At 52.8% G+C, this 14,942-nt stretch overlaps 1 protein-coding gene and 1 non-coding gene across 2 annotated transcripts; one reads left to right on the top strand and one right to left on the bottom strand.

Annotated features, from left to right (window-relative positions):
- Positions 1 to 53: 53 nt before the first annotated feature.
- Positions 54 to 6,036, top strand: TLE7 (TLE family member 7). The gene is given in 9 exon segments (XM_045890305.2): positions 54 to 2,813; positions 2,955 to 2,977; positions 3,155 to 3,213; positions 3,578 to 3,790; positions 3,902 to 4,143; positions 4,343 to 4,484; positions 4,596 to 4,749; positions 5,359 to 5,432; positions 5,722 to 6,036. Coding segments are annotated over 9 exon segments (1,323 nt in total). The 5' UTR covers positions 54 to 2,502; the 3' UTR covers positions 5,827 to 6,036.
- Positions 6,037 to 10,620: 4,584 nt separating this feature from the next.
- Positions 10,621 to 10,693, bottom strand: TRNAM-CAU (transfer RNA methionine (anticodon CAU)). The gene has a single exon. It is a non-coding gene; the product is annotated as a tRNA-Met (tRNA).
- Between the last annotated feature and the right edge of the window lie 4,249 nt (positions 10,694 to 14,942).

The following is a 14,942-nucleotide window of genomic DNA, read 5'->3' as shown; positions in this document are numbered from 1 at the left end:
TGCAGGGAAGGGGGCAGTGCCTGGGTGTGGGAGGGAGGGAGGGAGGGAGGGTCCCGGCGCGGGTTAGATTTCAGTTCTGCTGCCTTCCCTTCTCCGGGTTTTGAGCTTCTGTCTTCAGGGGTGAATTTCCTGCCATGGGGGGATTGGTGAGGGCCCGCCTTGCTGGCAGAATGGCCCCCCTCCCCCCAGCACTAGCATTTTGTACTGAAGCTTGCACAAGAGTTGCCTGCTAAGGGGAGGGGTCTCTGCATTTCCAGCTCTCGGGAGAGAGCAGAGGGGGTTCAGTGATATTGAGTCTTCCTTCTGCTCTTTCTAGAAAGCCTTGTCTTACTCTTAGGGTGAAATCTTCATCTGTGAGATCCTGCCTCAATGGCCTCACGGCCTTTGAGCCTTACCCGAGGGCAGCTTGCCTGGCCCTCCCTGCCCATCCTCATCCCACTGGTTAGGGTGTGTGTGTGCTCTGGGTGCCCCCTCCACAGGGCTGGGCCAGCCCAGGTGGCCCACTTAAAGGAGCCTGATGCATGTCGGGGTGAATTTGTTCAATTATTTAAGCAACTAAGCGTCACGAGGACCCCAAATTATCATTTTGGGGAAGATGAAAAAGAAGGATTTGGTTAAGAAAAAGACTCAGGGTCTAGCAATTTTAAATTGGGGTTCAAAGAGCCACACCTGTGCAGAAACTATCCCAAATTAGGCAGAGGCAGATCTTTCTCCCTTAGTCTTGCTGGTATGTCAGTTTGCATTCCCAAAGGCAACTCCTCGTCCTACTTTATTATGTGCATACAAACATATGCAAAGATAGGTTCTAATTGCCACCCTCCTTTTACACCAAAGCAGCATATTATGTACTTGGTTCTGGACCTTGGATCCACCCCTCCCCTCATTCACACCTTGGAATTTTCCTGGTCCTCGAAGATGTGTCCTTGTTATTATTATTTTTTAAAATATTTTATTTATTTATTTTGACAGAGAAAGAGACACAGTGAGAGAGGGAACACAAGCAGGGGGAGTGGGAGAAGGAGAAGCAGGCTTCCCGCCGAGCAGGGACCCCGATGCGGGGCTCGTCCCCAGGACCCTGGGATCATGACCTGAGCCGAAGGCAGACGCTTAACGACTGAGCCACCCAGGCGCCCCGTGTTCTTGTTATTTTTAACAGCTGCGTCGTATTCCACCGTCACCTCCTATAACGTTTCCCCAGTCCCTTCCTGCGGCCACGGGATTTGTCCAATCATCTGCTGTCACAGACGGCGCTCGGGCTGGAACATCATGTTGCCTGGACTTAAGTGTTAGGTCGGAGGGCACACGCCTTTGTACCTACAGTGGGTGTTTGTCTTTCTCTTCATGGGGAGGTAGGAAAGGAGACTCTTCAGAGCTGGATCTGGGAAAGGGGGGGGGATTTGAACTTTTTCCCTGTGCTTTCTAGTTATTTGCTCACCTGAGCTTCGGTTGTTAAAATCTGTAAAATGGGGCTCACAGTCGGGAGGGTGCAGTGGGATCAGCTAAGTCAAGTGTTGGGTTCAAGGCCAGACACCGAGCGAGAGCTCAAGGTGCCCAGAGTAGTAGAATCTGACGATACAGCTGCCCCGCATCGTTTCTGGGGTGACAGCCGGGGCGTGTGGGGAGGGTGGGGGTCTCAGAGCCGAGGATTGGAGCTTGGTCATCAAGTCATGGGTTCCCCGCAGGAAGATCACCGCCCCAGCCCCACCCTCGTTTTGACCCTGACCTTCTGTGCTCTGTTGGGGAACGCTGGGTCTCCCCAGGCCCGTTCTGGGGCTACCTGTTGGGAGGCCTGGAGGAAGAAGGCACGTGGTCTGCCTTACATCCTCAAAGCTCTGGTCCCCGGCACAGTCCACAGATGGAGGGGCTGACCGCTAGCCTTACCTAATTCTGTGTCTTCTACACACGTGATTGCATCCAGTTCTCAGAATTGCCCCATAGGAGAGACGAATATCCCTACCAGCCACTGTCTCTTGTCATGGCGGGACCTTGCTCCATCCAAACGGAACCTCGTGTTCGCATGACGCCTCTGGGTTCTTCCACGCTGCGCCCCCAAGGCAGGGAAAGAGCCTGTGACGTGTGTGGGGTTTCCCATTGCCCCTTGTTCACACTGGGGATGAGTCCTCAGTGGAGAGGTATACTGCTGGACTAGAGGGGGACTTTGATTTTGTAGGACTGGAAATTCCCTCTGAATGTCTGGGAGGAAAAACATAACACCTGCTACTAACATCTCAAAACGTCTGTGCGACACTTTCACCCTTAACACCCTCACTGCCAACATTTAGGATAAACATTGGTCAGCAACCAATCTTTTGAATCCTCTCGCCAACAGAGGTGTTCTCAGACCCGTGCAAATAGATCCTAAACAGTGCACATCTGTGTATCTGCATCTGTTTTCTCCTGCTGCAGGGGCTTAGGATGAATTGGTTGACCAGGCGCAGTTTGATGGGCTCCGTTCTCCAGCCCTAGAACCGGGTGGCTCAGGGTCGTCACTGATGTGAGAACATGAGTAGAGAGAAGGAAGAGGCTTTGTTTAGTATACTCCGTATTTATGATGAACCAGAGGAGAGGAGGAACGTGCCAGAAAGCTCTGGCATTTCCTCCCAGCATGAGCATCAAGCATAGTCCCAACCGGAGGGGGTGTATGGGATGTCCCAGCAGCCCCCGGGTTCCCCGACATAGCATGGCCTAGTTTATCAGGAGATGAGCGCTGGGACCCTGCAGCAGTGGGTCCTCCAGACTCTAGGCAGATCTGAGCTCCAGGCCAGTTGTTTCCCCCAGGAGGAGCCACAAGCGACAGCAGAGCTGGGCCCCAGGTAGGTCTCCCTTGAACCAGACTGGTGGTGGGAGGGGGGAGCTCTCTCTGGGAGAGGGGATCCTAGCACAGAGCTCTCCAGATCACACTGAATCTCCCCACTCGCCCCGCTCCCACCCCTGCTCCTGTCCATGTGTCATAGCTTCCTGCCAGGACCCGAGTTTGGTAAGTCCCAGCTGGGACGCGTGGGCAGGGAAAGTGGCAACCCAAGGCTGGGCCTCGGATGGGGGACAAGGCGTGAGGCCTGGTGTCGGGGAAAGCAGCCTTCCCCTTGAATCCTGCGGTTCTGTTGCTGTTGGCCTCCCTCTCTGTGAGCGGGTGGGCATTGATCTTTCCTTGCAGGCCGGCCTTGCCCTTTGCCTGCGCCTAGGGAAGAGGTCTGGTCGTTCCTCGGGGCAATGGTAAGTGTCCTATTGTTTCTGCACTTGGGATCTTTGCCTTCCCCGCTACCCCTCAAAGTAAGGAAAGGGGAGGGCATGCAGTGTGTCCCTCTTTCTCCCATAGGGGGTGGCTGTCCTGCAGCTCCCTGCTTCCTTGGAACTCGGCTCCCGGCTCTCACCGCCACCGTGCAGGGCCTTCGGCTCACGGTGTCACCTCTTCTAGAGCTGTGTCCGGGGCGGGGGCGGCACTCTGAGCCGGGCGCTGCTCTTACTGCTGGCGAGCAGCGTTGTCTCAGGACGTTGGGTGAAGAGTTAGGAATTCAGTTAGAGGACCGGGCGGGCGGTCACCCGTGGACGATGGGCACCCGCTTTCTTCTCTCTGCAGCCGCTGGTTCCGGATGAAGCCGTGGTCAGGCAGAGGGTCCCCTGGAGGTGCTGGAAGGTTGGCAGGCTCCGCCATGGAAAGAAAGTCCATGCTGTTGCCATCAGCGGCTCGACTCACCACGTGTACACATGTGGCCATGGCTACATTAAGGTCTGGGATGAGAGCGCTCTGCATGCCTGCAACAAGGCCCCGCAGGCCCAGCTGGACTTGCAGGTGTGGGGGGGTGTTCGGGGAGGGCTGGGGGAACCCCAACGTGACCTCTATCGTGGGACTCGGAGCCCGGGCCTCGAGCAGGTGATGTGAGGGTGGGAACTGTTCCTGCAGGACCATCAGAACTGCGTCCTCGCCTGCAAGCTGTTCCCCGACGGGCAGCGCCTCATCACTGGGGCTCTGTCCCGGAACCTGACGCTGTGGGATCTGGCACCCACACCCCGTGTCGGGGCACAGCTGGCCTCCACGGGCCCCATGTGCTATTCCCTGGCGCTCTCCTCCAATGCCCAGATCTGCTTGGCTTGTTTCAAAGGATTTGTCGAGATTTGGGATTTGCAGAACCAAATCTTGATCAGGTACGACCCAGGGGAGGGCTGGACAGTGAGGCCTTTGGGAAGGCTTGTGTGCCTTTCTGGACCTCTCTTGCGCCTCTGTGCAGTAGGACTAGGTGAGTCCGTGTGGAGAAGAGATGTGGGGGACTCCTGGGGGCTTCCTGGGCCCGAAACGTCCCGGTGGTTAGCCAGCGCGTGAACCTCTGAGTTCTTTTCCCGCCAGGAAGCATGAGGTCCCCGAATATGGGTCCCGCTGTGTGGACATCGCAGGCAGTAAGTTCTGGACAGGAGGAGAAGACACCAGACTATATTCCTGGGACCTGAGGTGCTACCAGAGGCTGCAGCAGCACGAATTACGGCCAGAGGTGTCTGGGCAGCCACCAGGGGGCTGAGGGTGGTCCCCGTGGTGGGGGGCCGAGGGGGCTTGAATGACGGGGTGGGCAGCTTGGAGCGCTGACTCCGGTCCTTCCCAACAGATCCTCAGCATTACCCACGACCCCAGTGAGGAGTGGGTGCTAGTAGGCCTGAGGACAAGCAATATCATCATTCTCCACACGCACCGCAGGGAGAAGTTTAAGGCAGTCCTTCATAAATATGTCAACCACCACAACCTCCAGTTTGCCTCCTGTGGTGAGTGGAAGCCAGGCGACCCCTCTAGGCGTCCTGTCCCACCCCGGGATGTCTGCTCTGCAGAGTCGGGGCCCAGCCTTGTTCCAGGCTCTGTTCCTCCCTCTTGAGCCCCAAGCTCGGCCAAGTGGAGACGCAGGTGTCTGTGTCCCTCCCGCTCTCACCTCTGCACCCCCGCCCGCCTTGCCCCCCGCTGCCTCTCCCTCTGTGGCCTGGCACCCTGCCTGTCTTCTGTCCCCGTCCCTCTCCTCTCTGGCTCTCTGTAACGGTGCCTTCCTATACAGAAGAGCAGCCTGGAGACACAGGCAGGCAGAAGAGGCACGCAGCCCCATCTGATTGTCCTTTTGAGGCACGAAGCCCCATCTGATTGTCCTTTTGAAGCACGAAGCCCCATCTGATTGTCCTTTTGTGCAGTGATACTGAGCACCATCCTGAGTGTGGCAGGAGGATAGGGCCAGGGGAGGGAATGGTTGGGCTCTTGGCTCGGATTTTTATAGATGGGCACGCTGAGCCAGAGGAAGAGCTGCTCTTTTCCTAGTCACCTTGGGGATGGAGCTGGGACTGGAATGCAAGCTTGGTCTCTGGCCTCCCCACCTGCCTTTCCTTTGCCAGGGAGCTATTTTGTGACCGCACTGGACGAGGTGATCCACTGCATAGCTGCACCTTCTCTGCAAAGGTTGTTTCAGGTATTGGGAGGAGGGATGTGCAAACCCAGGCTCTCGGAGCTCAGACCCAGATCCCAGTGGGCCGGGTCCCGAGGACATTGCTGGAAAATACCTCTGGGGTGGTATCTGGGTCCATTTACTAGATCCAGGGGAATGAGGACTCCACCGTGAGCCCTGAGACCTGCCCCGTTGTCTCCAGACCGAGCCCTAGGTCTGTCCTTACCCTTAAAACAGCCCCAAGTGAGGCCTTCATCTGTGGCCCATGCCTGGCCCCTGCCTGTGGTCACTCTTCTAGCCTCCTTCCCTGTAGGTAGAGGAGCCTACGGATGTCCTGTGTTGTGATGTGTCTTCTGACAACCAGTATCTGGTCACGGGCTCCGAGAACAGTGCCACGGTTTACCAGCTCTTGTACTGAAGTTTGCGTGCCGTGTTCCTGCTGGTGAAGACCCAGAGGAGGCCGGCAGGCTGAGGGGAGGGCAGCCTCCGCGGCCCCGATAGCATTGCCTGACCTTTGGTGGCCGGGCCTCTGTCCATTCCCTCCCCCCAGGACATGCCTCGCCTGTGTGCGCAGGTTTTTATGATACGGTGTAGGGGTTTTTCCTCTGTTAGTATTCTTACCACTGATTTCTGGGTTTGGGTGGGGAAACTTGCCTTTATAATTAACAAAATAGAAGAGCAAAAACCAAAATGGCCTGATCATGTGGTCAGTTTTTTTAAAGAACAAACTCCTCGTGATGGATTGCTTAGATCCCCCTCAGGAAGGAATTTTACACCAGGCTTAGGTTTTGTTTGTAAGTGTAGACCATCAACACTCCATTCCTGACCCAGGTTAAGACTCCATGAGCTGGTCTAACTATATCCCGAGGAAGGGCTCGTGCACGCTCTCTCGTGTGCACTTTCTCTCTCTCTCTCTCAGCTGCTGCTTGAGGATATCTGGCTTTATTTGAGTCTTTGGAAGGCCTGATTTTCATTCTGGCATTCTGTGATATTCTGTCTGGCCCTCTCGAGGTAGAAAAAGCCCAGCTCCTGAAATCAAGCCATGGAGGCCTGCTTCCTTGTCCTTGCCCATTCTGCCTCCTCTTTGCTTGGTGTTGGCACAGCTGAGACAGCTAAAGTTGGTAGCTTAGGGTTGTCCCTGGGAGGAGGCGCAAAGCCAGGGACCAAGCGTGCCATCCTGTGCATTGAGATACGGTCAGGTACCTAGTTCCTGCCGATGGATCATGAGTGAGGAATGAGCCTCGTTCCTGGACCAAGGCTAAAGGAGTAGGGGACGTCCCCTCCAGGTTCTCGGTCTCCTACCAGCTCAAGGTGAGAAGGTGGAGGCCCTGGGGCATTGCAGGGCCATGAGGTGGAAGCATCCACTGGGCAAGACACAAACTTATAACAAGTGTCCACTTACAGATGAACGGACAAGCAAAATGTGATGTATCTGTAATATGCACACACACAAAGGAATGTATGATTCGGCCTTTAAAAGGAAGGAAATTCTGATACCTGCTGCAACAGGGATGAACCCTGAAGACCTTGTGGGAAGTGAAAGGAGCCAGTCACAGAAGGACAAATACTGTGATTCTACTCCTACGAGGTCCTTCGATCACTCAGAGAGACAGACAGAAGGGTGGTTACAGGGAGCTGAGGGAGAGAGAGAAATGGGAGGTTAGTGTTTGATGGGGACCGAGTCTCACTTTGGTAAGGTGATAAGGATTCTGGAGATGGTGGTCATGGGGCCACAGCAGCGTGGGCGTACTCAATGCCACTGAGCATTGAGGTACAGGTGTACCTCAAGGTGGTTAAGATGGTGTAAGTTCTGTTATGTGTATTTTACACAATTAAACCAACAGCTAGGGAATTACAAAGATCAAGTTCAGAATAGTGGTAATCTCTGGGAAGCGAGGGAGGGAGAGAAACTGGGTCGTAAAGTGACAAAAAGGGAGCTTTAACTCCATCTGCAGTGTTTATTTCTCCAAAAATAAAGTTTATCAGAATAAAAAATGAGCACCTCGGGGAGACCATCAAGAAAGGGGACAGACAACCCACAGAAGGGGAGAGGATATTTGCAAATCCTATTTCTGGTAAGGGACTTCTACCCAAAATATATAAAGAATCCTTATAACTCAACAGTAAAGAGAAAAGTAAACCAATTGTCCAAGGGGCAAAGGATTTGAATATACGTATCTCCAAAGAAGATACACAGATGGCCAGTAAGCACAGGAAAGGATGCTCACCATCACTGAGGAAAATGCAAATCAAATCCACAACGAAATACCACGTCACACCTGCTAGGATGGCTGGAATAAAATAGACAACAGCAAGTGTTGGTAAGGATGGGGAGAAATTGGAACCCCAAATGGTGCAGCTGCTTTGAAAAACAGTTTGGTAGCTCAAAATGTTCAACCTAGAGTCAGCATGGGACCCAGCAGTCCCACTCTTAGGCACATGTCCGAGACAACTGAAAGAAGAAAAAAGCATGTAAGTGGGGCGGCAGTAACTGGAGTGATAAAAGAATTCCAAAATTTTTTGCTGGAAAAAAGGTAAAAGTCCTCAGGTGCTGGGCTGGCTCAGTCCACAGAGCACACCACTCTTGATCTCTTAGGGTTGTGAGTTCAAGCCCCATGTTGGGCGTAGAGATTACTTAAAAAAAAAAAAGGGTGAAAGTCCCAGTTAATAGTAGTCTTCGTAAGTCAAGTAGTAGCATTGGAATTTCTAGATTAATTACTAAAAGAATATTAAGGGTACAGTTTCCAGATAGAGGGAAAATGCTGGCACAATGGAACATAATATTTTTTTTTAAAGATTTTATTTATTTGACAGAGAGAGAGACACAGTGAGAGAGGGAACCCAAGCAGGGGAAGTGGGAGAGGGAGAAGCAGCCTTCCCGCCTCGCAGGGAGCCCGATGTGGGGCTCGATCCCAGGACCCTGGGATCATGACCTCAGCTGTGGGATCATGACCTCAGCCAAAGGCAGAGGCTTAACTGACTGAGCCACCCAGGTGCCCCTTAATTAACTAGAATTTAAATAAAAAACAGGCAGAACAAAAAGGGAAACCTTACAGGTTTGGTAGGCAGTAGATTCAGGGGAGCCTGGGTAGCTAAGTCCTTAGGCGTCTGCCTTCGGCTCAGGCCCTGATCCCAGGGTCTTGGGATCGATCCCCGCATCGGGCTCCGTGCTCAGCAGGAAGCCTGCTTCTCCCTCTCCCGCTCCCCCTGCTTGTGTTCCTTCTCTCGCTGTCTCTGTCAAATAAATAAATAAAATCTTTAAAAATAAAATGGTAGATTTACATCTAAACATACCAATAAATTATATTAAATATAATTAGAGTAAATATTCCTATTAATCTATAGAGGTTATATGACTGGGTTAAAAATACCTCAAATATATGTGTTTAAAAGATATATATATATTTAAAGATTTTGTCAGAGAGCACAAGCAGGGGGATCAGCAGGCTTCTCGCTGAGGAAGGAGCCCGATGCAGGACTCGATCTGAAGGGAGATGCTTAACTGACTGAGCCACACAGGTGCCCCTAAAAGAGACATTAAAACAAGGATACAGAAAGTATGAAACTCATAGAAAAAAATGCTTCTACACACTAAATCAAAGCAAGCTGATACTATATTACTATTAGACCACATGTAGTGTAAAATTAAAAGCAGTATTTGCAAAAAAGGTGAACACTTCGTAAGTGTTCAATTCCCAAGGTACAAGAATTCTATGCTTTATGCATTTATTAATGTAGGCTCAAAATATATACAAATTGACAAATCTATTAATAACCAACAGTTGAAACAGACAAAAAAAATAACATTTAAAAAAAGAACACAGCAGATGAACATTAGTAGGAAACATATAGTTCAATGCATACAACCAGTACAGAATACGTATTTTTTCCCCACATACACAAAAAGCATTTACAAAACACGACCATACACTGAGCTATACACTTCAGAGGATTTAATTCTTATAGAATATATTCTATGACCAGGGTGCCTGGCTGGCTCGGTTGGTAGAGCATGTGATTCTTGATCTCAGGGTGTTGAGTTCAAGCCCCTCCGTGGTGTACAGCTTACTTTAAAAATTAAAAAGAAGTAAAAACATATAACGTATATAGAATAAAAAAAATACATTTTATTGATGTGAAGAACAAAGGCAAAAGAAATGTAGATAAAATTAAATTTCCTTATAACTTGTAGCCCATTGACAAATACTTGAGACAGGCAGAGTAAGACGTTCCTCCAGGAATTCCCAACTGTTTTACTGTCAATGCTTTGCCAGAGGGAAAAAACACCTTGGCTCGACACTCTCTGGGCCTCCAGGATCCTGTAAGTCTTCTTTAACATACGAAAAAGCCTTTTGGAAACTTCCTTTGTCTTTACCTCCGCCAACTCCAAAGTGGATCATCAACTGCTGCTCACAATCCCACTGCAGCTCTTTTCTGCCCATGAGTCCTGCTCCGGGGCTATAAAAAAAACCTCAGCTTTTTGCACCAAGAACCTCTCAAGAATTCTTCTTTGACCGTTGGTTCGGGAACCCCACTTCAAACCACATCGCTATGACTACAACGCAACCAATTAAGATAGAAATGAATAATAAAACCCAGAAATTTCCCTATTTCGGAAAATAAGAAATATACTTGTAAAGAATCGGAAACTGAATCACAACGTGATTGGAAGCTATTGTAAACCGAATAATCAAAACTCGCAGCGTTCAGCTACAGCTGTGGGTAGAGCGAGGCCTCGCCAGGGCAGCGCCCCACCTCGCCGTCCTGGGCCACGTGGGGGGCCCGCGCTGCCTGCCCAGGTTGCCCCCCACTCCTCGGCCGGCTCTGGGACGGAGCGAGGGTACAGCCTGTGGAGACAGCCAAAAGGAACGTGGAGACACGGTCTTGCTCCGAGTAGAGAAGTTGGGGTAAAGGGAAGTGGTCCAGGAGAAGCGCTTCCGCAGATGCCGCAAAAGCAAGCGCACCGCTCGGCGGCGCTCGGCCCATCTCCCCGCAGTCGCGCCAACACGGCGCGTTTTCTCACTTACGGCTTTTCGTTCTTGGCGGCGGCGCCGCGCGCCTTCCTCCGGCCTGCGTTCCTGCTGAGGGGGGCTCCCTGCTGCGGGGGACGTGCGTTCCTCCGTCGCGGGCGTCCCGCTACCGGGAGGGCTTCCGAGCCCCCTCGCTGCAAGTCTTTCTGCACGCACCGCCGTGGAGCGCGGCAAAACAGCCGTGCCCTCTCTGAGGCTCGAACTCAGGACCTTCAGATTATGAGACTGACGCGCTGCCCACTGCGCCAAGAGGGCCGCTGGGAGCGGGCTCTTCTTTACCAGTGAAGGGAAGGGCCTACGGCCCCTTCCGCCTGAGCCGCTTCCGCGCGCCTGTCGCTCCCTGCAGCGACCCGGGGGTCCCTGCCCCGCAGCGGGCCCCACGCCGTTGGATGTACAGACACGGGGGCAAGGAGGGTCGGTCTTGGGAGAAGAGCGGTCTCCGCGGAGAGAACGCGCGCCGAGCCCCGCAGCCCCGCAGCCCCGCGCCGACCCGGCCCGAGCAGGGGCGCGCCGGGCAGGTGCACAGGCTCCGAGGGTGACCCCACCCGCGCGCTCGGGCACTCGGAAGGCGCGCGCCTGACTCGGGCGCAGGGCAGGTGAGAGGGGCCCTCCGAGCCCACGTGTCAGTCCTGATGGCGGGGAGGTGGGAGGGAGGACAGGCTCGCGGTGCTGACCGGCTGGGACAGAGGCTGGAGGGGGCGGCAGCGGCTGCGGGTGGGCGGCAGGGGGCGCCCCTGAGTATGGGGGTGGGTAGGGCCCTGGTAGCAGGCGGGGCGGGGGACGGAGTGGGATGACGGAGAGAGAGGGGCTGAGAACTGTTTGGGGCGTGAGGTCCTGGTCCTGGATTAGGGGTGGGAGTGACGTAGGGGAAGGGAGAGAAAATTCCAGAAGACTCTTGGGAGGTGAATTCAGTAGGAAAGCGCAGGGAAGAAACTATGGTTACCTTGGACTTGTCAGTTTATTAGACTCTCTATTTTTGTATTTTTTTCCCCAAAATTTGCTCCCTTATTACCTATAGGGGCATCTCATCTCGAAGGGCAGAAGACTGGCGCCACTCCCCCAAGCAGGGTTTTAAATTTCATTGTAATAAGAATGTAGGGTAGATAGATGGGTGGATGGGCTGAACATACAACCCTCTCTAGGAAGGCATTCCTTCCTTATTACTTTTTTTTTTTTCCTCCCTCTTCCTTTATTCCTGCAGGGAAATTTCTGTTGCAGATGCCCAGAGGGATGGCTCCCAAGGAATCGTTTACCTGTCCCATTTACCTGGCGAGTATTACAGGTAAGAAGACTACGTTGGACTTCTCAGCTTCTTCACTCCCCAGCTCTTGTGGAATTCTTGCTTTCGCCACAGTAACAATATATTTTCATATCTGGTGGGACAAGCCCCTTCCCCCTCCTTGCGCCTTTAAGGGTTTTGGTGCTCCATTGGAAACAGGTTTCAGGTCATCTCTCGTACCACACAGTTCACACTGATTCCCTCTTACTTCCCTGGATTTCCAGATTGTTCTCAGTTCCCTATGTGTCAGTCTTGCCTCCTCTCTTGACGGGGTGTTCTGTGATCCAGGGACAGGATCTGGGCCACCCCTAAGTACAGCATATTCACAAGGATGGGTGGCGGGGGCTCTGGGCCCCACCCCAAGCCCTCTCTGATGCCATCTCCTGCCCAGACTCAGAGGTGACCGGAGAGTGTGCAGTGAGCAAGGAGCACTGCATGGAGAGTCACCGGCTTGGGTTTGGTTTCCTCTCAGCCACTACCCAGCCTTGACTTTGTGGCTTCCCCTCCCTTTCATCCTGGGGTGGCACAAATTCTGCCCCAAGAATAGGAGGCAGAGTCTGACAGCTGGAGGGGTTTTCAGGCGCTGTCAGAGCTGTGAAGCCAGAGTTCCCTCTACCTCTCCCACCTTGAGAAGCTGCAGAGGGAAGGACACGGTTTGTTCTAGGAATCTCTCTAGATACATTTGGCGAGGTGTCCCCGCGCCCAATGTTGAGTCGTTTCTCACTGTCCTTTAGGGGACATAGCCATCAGGGCCCTGCAATGATAAGGCCGACCCTCAGCCTCCCAGCCAGACGAGATGAACTGTCCTGCCAGACCATCTAGGGCCTTCCTGCCTTCCTCCTGTCTGCCCGCTCCTCCTAATCTGCTTCCTGGGCTCCTCCTGCACAGCGGCCTGAAACTAGCAGAGATGTTTCTCTCTCTCTGTCACTTCTTTGCAACCTTTGCTCTTCCCTGAGATGATTTCTTTCTTTGGGGCAGAGGTTGGTTTGGAATTTTCTGGACTCCCTCCAGCAGGTACATAAGAACTAGTTTTTGCTTATTGATAGGTCCGAGAGGGGAGGGCCTGAGAGGAGAGGCCGGTGCAGCTGAGGGTGGGGGCTTATGGTGATGAGTCAGTGTCAGAGACCTGCCAGGACTTGGGTGGGCAGGGAGTGAGGAGCTGAGGGGAAAAGCAGGCACCAGGGAATGGTAAGGGGAGGCTCTGCCTTCTCTCTCTCCCTGGGACTTTCTTACTGGCTTCTTCATTACTGAAATCATTCCCTCTTCACACTTAGCTCAGATATGATGCCTGCCGTGAGCCCCTCCCTTGATTCTTTGGTGGGTATTTGGTCCTCCCCTCTGTTCCACTTCAGCTCTCTGGGCACCACAGACTGTGTTTGAGACACCCAACACATTATCACCTCCAAGGAAACGGACAGGTTTATCTTCTCAGGTTCTGTCTCCACTGCATCCATCCCAATGCCTCTTCCGTGAATGAAAAGCCATTCAATTCTCTAGGTGTTCCTGGGGTCGGTGATTTCAGGGACGCGGTGAGAGGAAAAGCTGCTTTGTGTGTACTGGGCCCCTGATAGGACTTCGTTGACAGGGTCCTGGGGATTCGGCAGGAGGGCACTAGCAAAGAAAGTAGAACTCCGTTCCCCCTCAACCCCCACCCGGGGAGGGTCAGGGTCTTGAAATCCGCCAGCATGCAAAGTGAAGGAATTCCTGCAGTTTTCCGGCCTTTCCTCCAGGGGGCAGCCTTGCATTGCCTCTAACACCCAACTGCTTTGCAGTGGATGCCAAGGAGCCTTGCCTATGAGACCTGTCCTCTGGTCTCTGCTTTGACTGGCTGCGTGATCTGCAGAAAGTCTCTTCACTTCCTGGGTTTGTTTCTCCTCTATGAAGGAACAGGGTCAGTCCCTCCCAGCTTATTCTACAATACCAGCGTCCCATAAATTCCCTGGGCTGTGGCCATGCCCCCTGGGGAGAGGGGACTAAGTCCTCTGCCTTCTACCTTTCATAATGCCCTTAGAGGACCAGGTCTTGGAGACAACAGTGCGTAGCTGCTGGAGTGAGGTGCCTCTGTTCATCTCCAGGTCGGCCATGATTGGTTGTCTTAACCTCTCTATTCCCATCAAGTGGTGATCACACCTGAATCGGCCTCACTGGGCTTCGGCGTCCACCTAGCACGGAGAGGCAGCCGTGGTAACTGTTGCTCATCACTGATCGTTTGAGCACTGTGAGCCTGAGGACCTTTTCTGGCTTTGCTGAGCTCCCCGACTCACAGCCTGGCGTGGAGGGTCCAGCTGTTCTCAAGGGCGCTTGCTAGGGAGCAGGAGGAGCCCCCAGAGCTGCCCCATCCCAGTCCCCTAGATTCTGTTCCCCTGGTTTCCAAACCTGGCTGCCCATCAAAATAACTGGGGAATGCTTGCTATTCACCCACAAAAAAGTACTTATTTACAGCATTATATTCATCGTAAATTTCTTTTCTTTTTAAAGATTTTATTTATTTATTCATGAGAGACAGAGAGAGAGAGAGAGGCAGAGGGAGAAGCAGGCTCCCAAGGAGCAGGGAGCCTGATGCGGGACTCAATCCCAGGACCCTGGGATCATGACCTGAGCCGAAGACAGACGCTTAACCATCTGAGCCACCCAGGCGCCCCATCATAAATTTCTAACTTATAGAGCTGGTAGGAGCTAAACTAAGAAGGTCATTTGGTAGGAGGAAAGCATTTAGGCAGTGGTCTTTGTAGTGGTCAGTTTTTGAAAACCCCCAAACCTCAGATTGTTGTCTGCATATACCTTCTTGGGCAAAAGGAGGTTCTTAACTTGGGGAAAGTGCAGATTGCGTCTCTCCTCTTGGGGAACTAACTGTATGTGGGATCCTGGGCTGGGGGAGGAGGGCCCAGGTGGTCCTCCTGGATGGGGCTGTGCTGGAGCTCCCTGGTGGAGTGGGCATCTTTGTTTTGGGATGATCATAGAAATCATAGAGATGACAGGTGGCCTGTGACATCTGAGCCACCCAGGTGCCCCTAAGGGTTGTATTTTTAACAAACTCCCTGGGCGCTTCTAGTGTTCAGGTGCAGATCGCCCTGGACCAGGTGAGTTTTAACACCAGTTTTATTCATTGGCTCAAGAAATGTTTGAGTGACTCATCAACACTCAAATAGAATAAACAAATAGATCAATAAAACACCAACACTGCAGGTGGGATGGCTGCACGAGGAGGAGCATAGACCTGGGCAA

The sequence above is a fragment of the Mirounga angustirostris genome, unplaced genomic scaffold, assembly GCF_029215605.1.
Source record: "Mirounga angustirostris isolate CCGP_5_RB_7025 unplaced genomic scaffold, mMirAng1.0.hap1 SCAF_16, whole genome shotgun sequence".
Taxonomy (NCBI): Eukaryota; Metazoa; Chordata; class Mammalia; order Carnivora; family Phocidae; genus Mirounga; species Mirounga angustirostris.
Note: the sequence above shows the minus strand (reverse complement) of the source record. Positions and strands in the feature narration are given on the sequence as shown.